At 39.4% G+C, this 10,000-nt stretch overlaps 1 protein-coding gene across 3 annotated transcripts in view; it reads left to right on the top strand.

Moving 5' to 3' along the window:
- Positions 1-10,000, top strand: part of LOC143292566 (HHIP-like protein 1) — a 27,031-nt gene that overhangs the window by 16,268 nt on the left and 763 nt on the right. For all 3 annotated transcript variants that reach the window (XM_076602982.1, XM_076602983.1, XM_076602981.1), the window contains exons 10-12: positions 2,709-2,790; positions 5,595-5,710; positions 9,742-10,000. The exon at positions 9,742-10,000 is cut by the window's right edge and continues 763 nt beyond it. In XM_076602982.1, coding sequence (XP_076459097.1) covers positions 2,709-2,790; positions 5,595-5,710; positions 9,742-9,866 — 323 coding nt within the window. In that variant the 3' untranslated portion in view covers positions 9,867-10,000. The remainder of the gene's footprint in view (positions 1-2,708; positions 2,791-5,594; positions 5,711-9,741) is intronic.

The following is a 10,000-nucleotide window of genomic DNA, read 5'->3' as shown; positions in this document are numbered from 1 at the left end:
CTCTCAGTCGTTTACTATAATGGTTTATTACACAATGAAGGTATGTTGACGCATTTACCCATGTCGTGAGGGCCTCACGGCCAAGGACATTTAAGTGTCAAAGCGTCAAGCGTCATGCGTCAAGCGTCAAGAGTCTCTCTCAATCTCACACACACACACACACACACACACACACACACACACACACACACACACAGAGAGAGAGAGAGAGAGAGAGAGAGAGAGAGAGAGAGATGTGATAAGAATAACTTTATTATCTCCAATTACAGAAATTTGTTCAGGCGCATGAACACAAGTAAACAACATGGAGACCATCAGACCATCACTGTAGAAAACAACAGTTATTAACACTATAACGAAGACACAGATGTCAAAATATCACATACACTGTTTTGTACATTCATTCCACACATTGCAGGCCATATTTCAAGATATTTAAAAACAAAACAAAAAGCAACATTATATTGAATAATTATGATTGTGGGCATAACATACTATATTGCACACTGATTATGATTAAGATAAGAATAACTTATCTCACAAAGATAAACTGCATCATGTACGGCAAAACACAACCAGACAACCAGCTCACACATGCATATACACACGCGCGCGGAAACAACATTAAACATTACTTGATTAAACAGGAGTGATAAACATATGTTTTCAAATAAAATCATTTCACATATTAACTTTAAAAACATTGTAATTATGATTGTTACAACGTAATTGTCAACATAAATAAACTATATTTAAAATATGAAAGAAAGTTGACATCAGGCATATTCTCTCTCTCTCTCTCTCTCTCTCTCTTGGAATCGGTCATAGATTTAGTAAGTATGAATTTTGTTTGCAGCCTTCATGATATGAAACCGTATTTGACGATAAACATGGACAGATATTTGAGAATTATAACTACAAGTGTTAGGTCGGATGTGTCGGGTTTGACAACACATCATTACAGACACAGGAAACCTAATGATAGTGACTTGATTTGCCCTTTATGCTGTGGAGAAAAAAAAACACAAACAACCCCCCCCCCAAAAAAAACAAACAAGCAAACAAAAAAAACACAAAAACAAAACAAAACAAAAAACAGAAGACGAAGTACATTTTGTGCTGAGCTGTCCAGATCTTGAAGAGATTAAAGTAAAATACGTTTACCGTCGGCCTGTAAATTTATGTTGAGTTTACTGATGTCTTCAAAACGGCAAAATGATGAGTGGAATTTGTCCGTCTTCCTGCACGAAGCATTCGAATCTACAGAAACTGCAAAATCCACTTTATGTTTTGCTATTGTAAATGTTATCTTATGTGATTTTCTGTTTTTCGTGTCTGTTCAAATAGGTGCAACGCAACATATGTTTGTTTATCCCTTTACAGTGGGCTATGGCCTAAAGAACCAATTTTGATTATCCATATCCGTATCCGTATTTATATCCGTATCTCCCTCTCTCTCTGTCTGTCTGTCTTCGAATCGGTCATATATTTAGTATGCATGGAATTGTTTTCGCAGCCTTCATGATATGAAACCGTATTTGACGATAAACATGGACAGATATTTGAGAATTATAACTACAAGCGTTAGGTCGGATGTGTCGGGTTTGACAACACATCATTACAGACACAGGAAACCTAATGATAGTGACTTGATTTGCCCTTTATGCTGTGGAGAAAAAAACAATAAAAAAACAACAACAAAAAAAACCCAGAAGACGAAGTACATTTTGTGCTGAGCTATCCAGTTCTTGAAGAGATTAAAGAAAAATATATTTTACCGACGACCTGTAAATTTATGCTGAGTTTGCTGATGTCTTCAAAGCGGCAAAATGATGAGCATTCGAATCTACAGAAACTGCAAAATCCACTTTATGTTTTGCTATTGTAAATGTTATCTTATGTGATTTTCTGTTTTTCGTGTCTGTTCAAATAGGTGCAACGCAACATATGTTTGTTTATCCCTTTACAGTGGGCTATGGCCTAAAGAACCAATTTTGATTATCCATATCCGTATCCGTATCCATCTCTCTCTCTCTCTCTCTCTCTCTCTCTCTCTCTCGCTGAACCTAACTTTTGACAACAGTTTCACCTTGTAAACTTGTGTGCTTTATAATGTTGTATACTGCACCCCTTCGCGTGAGGGGCAAATGAATAAATCATCCTTCTTCTTCTTCTTCTGCGTTCGTGGGCTGCAACTCCCACGTTCACTCGTATGTACACGAGTGGGCTTTTACGTGTATGACCGTTTTTAACCCCGCCATGTAGGCAGCCATATTCCGTTTTCGGGGGGGTACATGCTGGGTATGTTCTTGTTTCCATAACCCACCGAACGCTGACATGGATTACAGGATCTTTAACGTGCGCATTTGATCTTCTGCTTGCATATACACACGAAGGGAGTTGAGGCACTAGCAGGTCTGCACATATGTTGACCTGGGAGATCGTAAAAATCTCCACCCTTTACCCACCAGGCGCCATCACCGTGATTCGAACCCGGGAACCTCAGATTGACAGTCCAACGCTTTAACCACTCGGCTATTGCGCCCGTCGAATAAATCATCCGAATCCGAATCTTTCACTGAACCTTTGAAGCTTGATTTCCGCACATTTGCAAGCCGTGTCAGTGTGTCTGCACGCACGCGCCTTCCGGCATCTTTCTGAAGTCGATATATAACGAAGAAATAACTGTGTCCCCTTTTCCCCTGCAGGGGAGGTATACATGCTGACCAGTCCGTCCAGCCGCCCTAAACGTGCCGACGGCAGGATCTTCAAGGTGGTCGATCCTCTCAGGTAAAGTCTTGAAGTATATAGATGATGTATGTTTGATGTACACAGAGCTTGCCAAGCCTAACGCTTTTTTGTTTTTTTGATTGTTTATGTGATCAGCGCTGAACAAAAACTAGTACAGTTTACAAAAAAAACCCACAACCCCCCCTCCCCCACTCTGTGTGTGTGTGTGTGTGTGTGTGTGTGTGTGTGTGTGTGTGTGTGTGTGTGTGTGTGTGTGTGTGTGTGTGTGTGTGTGTGTGTGTGTGTGTGTGTGACTTGACTTGACTTGACTTGACTTCATTTATTGTCATAAAATCCCGAAGGATTAATAGACACAACAAAGAACAAAGGGAACAAAGAAATAAACGGTCATCTAATACGCATGCACTGAAATACATAGTTGGCGAGTGTTTTTTGACAGTCATCGCAGGTGAATAAATCACTTGGTTTTAGGATATTGTTTTGTATTTTTCTAGAGATCACATTTGATTGATGATCATACTGCTGTATAGTTGTGATTAGATGGTTTCGCAAATTATGAAATAAGATACACGTATCTAAGAAATGTAATTCATCTTCAACAACTTCACATATAGCACATAACCTCTCTTCTCTGGGAATGTTTGCATATCTTCCTCGTTCGATGTTAAAATAATGTGCGCTTATTCTGAGTTGACAAAGAGCTTGTTTGTGAGCAGGATCGATTTTATCAGTTAGATACTTCTCAATTTGATAATCGTTTCTTTTAATTTTGTTGTAGTAGTCTAATCTGCTGTATTCAGTTTTTCTCTGTTTCCAGAATTGTACATATCTATTTCTTAGTTGTTGGCGTAATGTAAATTTAAGTCTGCTGTTACTAAATGTCGACTGATTATTCCAAACATGACCTAATCCTACATTGTGAAGAATATTCTTTACAAATTGTATCCAGGGATTTTCAATTGTGTCTGGTTGGTTCATCATCGACATATAGACCTTTTTTATATGCATTTGTTCATGTGAATGTTTCGAAGAAATACAATGGAGAGAGAGAGAGAGAGAGAGAGAGAGAGAGAGAGAGAGAGAGCCTGTAAGCATGCTTATGTGCTTGATTACAGTAATTTTTTTTTCTTGGTATTTTGCTACCGCAAGAAATAAATCACGGGGAATTCTTTTATGTCATGTTGATCCTTGAATGAACCGGGGCGTGGGGGTAAACGTTAAGACTTACTCTTTCATAGAAATGGCACGGAGATTAGGCGGGAGGATAGTTTATCTTGGTAATCAGTTTGCAAAAGCATAAAGACTAACGTGGGGAATCATTGGTCTTTCGGATGAGAATATCAAAAGATGTCCCCGTGTTCAACAAGCACCTAGCTCTCGTGTGTGTGCGGCCTGGCAAAAATATGTAAGAAAATTCGGTTTGATAGCAAAACGACTTACACTTGCAGCCAGAAACAAGAAGGTGATAAAATCTACACGGGTGCCGGGAAGAGCAGTCTGACTGATTGTCACATAGAGAAATCCATTGTGACAAGAAGTAAAACAATACAGGACAACAGAATACAATGCAATGCAATGCAATGCAATATAATGCAGTGAAATTCCTCAGTTTCAGTTTTCTAAGGAGGTGTCACAGCGTTCGGACAAATCAATATACGCTACACCACATCTGCCATGCAGATGATTCTCACCAGCAGCGTAGAGCAATGCGCTAGTCAGGCCTTGCGTACATACACATATACAAAAAACACTGTGTGTGTGTGTGTGTGTGTGTGTGTGTGTGTGTGAGAGAGAGAGAGAGAGAGAGAGAGAGAGAGAGAGAGAGAGCCTGTAAGCATGCGTATGTGCTTGATTAGCGTTTATGTAAGTTTGTGCCTGCCTATGTGTGCGTATGTGTTAGGGTAGCTGTTAGATACACATGTATTGTTAAAATGTATGTACGCAGTGTGTGTGTGTGTGTGTGTGTGTGTGTGTGTGTGTGTGTGTGTGTAGTCATATTTTGGTGTGTGTATGTAACATAGATGTAATGTTTTATGTTAACAAAGCGTTTTTGTAAAGCACCTAGAGCAGATATCTGGATAGTGTGCTATATAAGTATCCATTATTATTATTATTATTATTATACTTGTGTGTACATATCAAGGTGGATTTCTTCTACATAATTTAGCCAGAGGACAACACTGATGTTGCCATGGGTTCTCTTTCAGTGCGTCAAGTGCGTGCTGCACATGGGACCTCGGTTTATCGTTATTGCAAAGCAATGCAACACTTCTTCCTCTTCTTCTTCGTTCGTGGGCTGCAACTCCCACGTTCACTCGTATGTACACGAGTGGGATTTTTCATGAATGACCGTTTTTACCCCGCCATGTAGGCAGCCGTACTCCGTTTTCGGGGGTGTGCATGCTGGATATCTTCTTGTTTCCATAACCCACTGAACGCTGACATGGATTACGGGATCTTTAACGTACGTATTTGATCTTCTGCTTGCGTATACACACGAAGGGGGTTCAGACACTAGCAGGCCTGCACATATGTTGACCTGGGAGATCGGAAAAATCTCCATCCTTTACCCACCAGGCGCCGTTACCGAGATTCGAACCCGGGACCCTCAGATTGAAAGTCCAACGCTTTAACCACTCGGCTGTTGCGCCCGTCAAAGCAATGCAATACAATACAATACAATACAACGCAACGCGATACGACGCAATGCAACGCAACGTAATACAAAACCATGCAAAAGCAAAACTAAAACAAAACAATACAGTACAATACAATACAACACAACACAACACCTCAACAGAATACACCACAATACCTGACCGTCCGGCGCTGTGTGACCACAGGCGAGGAGATCCCACTGACTGTCCGTCATCCCAAGACCGTGAACGTGTGGTGGTCAACCCCACACGGCCACCACGTGCCGACAACAACAACAACAACAACAATAATCAGGGAACAGGTATCAAAAGCAGGAACTTTTTTCTGCTCTATTTTTCTTTTACTTTTTTTTCTTTCTTTTTTTTTTTTTTTTTTTTTTAGTCCAGGAAGTTTAATTCAATTCTCCAGATAACATTTGTCTGTGTGATAGCGTGATCACGGACACACTGTTTCAGTGATTGTGAAAGAAATGTCTGCGGTTTTTCAATGGTCTACTGTATGTGCATCTCTGTTAGTGCGGCGTGGCGTGCACAAAAGATAATGGCATAGCATTCACAATTTCATCGTTCCTCATGTAAGATAATGAATAAAATATTTGACAAAGCTTCATGAGATTTTGTATATTTGGCGTATATACATGCCCCCCGACCCCCAGCCCCACCCCCCCCTTCCACACACACACACACGCGCGCACACACACACGTTCAAACTGATATAAAGATGACAGTTTGAAGACTATGGTGCTTGTGCGATTCAAACGTTTCGTGTGCCAGAATCACCAACTGAGCTTCCTATCCGAATAATTGTGCACATGCCTAAAACAAAAAGACCTACAATTAAACATGATAAACTAAAATTAAAAAAAAAAGAAAAAGAAAAGGCAACAAAGTTTATGTGGACCAAAATTTAATGTGAATAAAGGTAAATAAATGAATAACATAACAAGAGAGGCAAGGCCTTCAAGACTCAGTTGTGATACACATAAAAAAAAATATAATCGTTAAAATGTGTTCTGTATTTGTTATTATAAAGCTTCGGGTTAAAAGAAAAAGGAAAAAAAAGTCCTAACAGCAGATTCGAACTCCACGTGTTAGGGTGAGAATAAACTGTCTTTCCTATTACACTATATATATATATATATATATATATATATATATAATATATATCATACATTTATGCAGGTAAACCTTGGCACATATTATATAGTCAAGTACATCGTCAGTGTACTGTCACAGCCAAATATCACAAGTTCCTTTGTGAATCTCATGTTGTTTATAATATCACAGTTATTTAAGAAAACTTGCAAAATGTTCCAAAAGTTTATAGCTTTGTGACAAGACCAAAACAAATGTTCAGTTGTTTCCCTAGCATCACACTGCAAAATGTTCATTTATCGCTGCCAACTAAATCCATCTTATGTAGGATGATACTTGTAGCCAGTATTCTATGCAGTTATCTGATCTGATAACATTCAAGCTTGATTTCCCTTTTTTTTCATGAAAAGTGGTTTTCCAAGTGATATCATTAGTTATTTCATTTCACCACTTATTGCAACAGTTTGCTAGGATCTTATCGGCAACCAAGATGTTGTAGTATATTTGTGTCCCTTTCTTAACACTCCCAATTATGCTCTGAGATTTTCATGTATTTCTGACCTCACTACCACATAGGCTAATACCCATTCTATTGTCGTACGATATAATCGCGCGAAGGCTTCCTAGGAAATGTAGAATATTTACCTGAATATCGTGAGCATTTCTAAACTGTTTGTAGTTAATGTAAGTCTCGTCGGGATAGGTCAGATCGGCAACACGATTCACATTTACATCCAACCAGTTATTGAATATTATTGTTTTATTATCGATCTTAAACTTTTCATTGTAGAAGATATTCTCTGCCATGAGGTCTGCAGGATCATTACCATGATTACTTTTTGCAGTTTGCTCTCTGATGGTTACTTTAGTCTTTCAAGTGCCTCTGTTTCATTTTCGATCCTGCGTTACTTTTCTCCAGTATTTTTTTCTTCTTCCATGATGCGTATTCTATTGTTTTTGTTCTCACTTTCATCAGTAAAAATGTCTAAAAAAAAACACACGTCATCAGCTACAGCGAACTCTAATTCGGATGATGGAATATTCTTTATATCTTGTTTATCGTAATGTACTGCTGCATATTCTTCAACAACACTGTCAATTAGTTAATTAATTTTATCAACAAACTGCTTATCCTTCAGCAGCGAACTATTAAACTTCCAGCATGTCTTATGAGCGACTTTTTTTTTTTTTAACTCACTCAGTACGGCCAGTCCTCTCTTCTCCTCTACACAGACCCCTCGGATGTCTAGTGGGTGTCTGAATGACCCAATCTTTAGCTTCCGTCGTCAGAACTGTGGTATTCTTTGTCAACATTCACCTCTTCAGTAAAAGAGCGTTCCGCTTGCAATATTTTGATGATGGTAATTGGGATGAAACGCTGTCAACGTTGTCTCTTTCGCCGTTCGTATGGAGAGAGTTAACCGAATTTTAAAGTTAAAGCCACCATTGAGTGGTCAGATTGGTATCCATACAGAATATCGGAATCTTCCACTGCAAAATAAGGATATTCAGAAAGCAAGAAGGTGCAACCTACTTTGTTTCAAAGGAGTAGATTTATGCCAAGTATGTATTCTACTTTCTGGGTAATATTCCCTCCATGTATCAACTAAACCTAGTTCCTCCATCATGCTTTGTACCTTCTCTTGGGATTTAGGATTATTTTTTGTAGTTGTCATAATCAGTAGAGGGATCTAAGACCAGATTTCAGTTTCCTACTGCTAAAACGTTTTGAGTTTTAAAGTTCTTCATTTGATTTTCTATTTTTTTCATATAATTCAGGATTGTCTCTGATTGGACCGTATACATTGACCAGCAGTATGTTGAATAGAACCATCAGGAAGTTTCCGTCTCTGTCCCTTTGAATCTTTTTCATTCTAAATTGAAAATTATTGTTGAAAAGAATGCATACACCCCGCGCATTTGACTTAAAAGAAGCAAAATCGTAACCCCACTCGTTTGAAATTAGTGTTTGTATTATTTTTTTTTTCATCGAAGTAGGTGTCTTGCAAACAGTATATAGAATGTGATTTTTGTTTTAAGTATTGGAAAAGATCACGCCTGTTATGGGCGTTTCTAAGATCTTGACATTTCAGACAGGCAATAGAAATACTATACATTTTCTGTATGAGAAGTTACGTTTTTTCCTATGAACCCCATAATGAAGAATACATTTCTGAATAAGCAGTTTAACGTCCCCATACTATCTATACTACCACTACGTATTCTCACCAAGCAGCTGCATACAAATACAGGAATCATTGTCGGATTACAAGAAGAGCTCAACACTGCAGCTCACAAAAAACAAAATTGACAAAAAATAACGAAAAAAAAAACAAACAAACAAAAATCACAACATAATCGAACGTGTGTTTTACGAAAAACTGTTTCTTGACAAGAGTTCACCAATGGACCAAGAAACAAGACGCCGATTTCCCATTTACACACAGTTTTCACGAAAAGAAACGTGCCATTTTTTCAAACATGCAGACCACTCCAAGAAACTCGAGGAAAAACCACAAAAGAAACTGTTCAATGATGTCCCCTCCCACCACCGACCCCCCATACCCCCCTCCCCCCCCCTCCGCCACACGCGCATCCCGCCCCATCCCCCCGCACGAATCCCCTCTTCCCATCACCGTTCGTTTCGTTTGTTTATTTATAGTCTGTTCATCTAAGATGATGATATTAGACTGAAAATAAATGATATTGTTATTATTATTTGGATTATTATCATTTCTATCATCACATTTCTATCTTCCCATCACCAACATCCCGTGTGTGTGTGTGTGTGTGTGTGTGTGTGTGTGTGTGTGTGTGTGTGTGTGTGTGTGCGTGCGTGCGTACATGTGTGTGTGTGCGTGCGTACCGGGTTATTACATACATTGTTTACACACGTGAATAAAAACAACAACAAAACAAGTTAAAGCATGTGAGGGAAGTTACTCACCCTTCCAAAGTTTCATGAAGTTGTGTTATCTGCGAAGCAAAAAGAAATAAATCACACACACACACACACACACACACACACACACACACACACACACACACACACACACACACACACAGAGAGGGAACAATAACGATATTTTCATTCATATGAAGGCCAAAAAGAAAGACAGACAGACAGACAGGCAGACAGTCAGACAGAGACAGACAGACAGACCGGCAGACAGAGACAGACAGACAGACAAAGACAGGACAAAGACCAGGTAATAAGAGCACCGATGTTCACGTGCAGGAGGAGCGGCAGCACGAGCGCCGACCATCCAGGAAATCGTGGTACGGGTGTGCAACGTGACTCCCGCCTACCTCTGCCACTACCTGACACAAATGGTCACCCACGGCGACACGGGGAACGGGTAGAGCTTGCCCCGTGTCCAGCCCTGTGATCTGTACAATGCCAAGTTGTTGATTATTAATTAACCCATTCATCCCTGGGCAGTTTACAGGCTTCCATGGTATGCTGATGCGTGAAAAAAGAAACAAACGCAGAAAAT

This window comes from Babylonia areolata, chromosome 18, assembly GCF_041734735.1.
Source record: "Babylonia areolata isolate BAREFJ2019XMU chromosome 18, ASM4173473v1, whole genome shotgun sequence".
Taxonomy (NCBI): Eukaryota; Metazoa; Mollusca; class Gastropoda; order Neogastropoda; family Buccinidae; genus Babylonia; species Babylonia areolata.
This window is presented reverse-complemented; position numbering and strand designations above follow the sequence as displayed.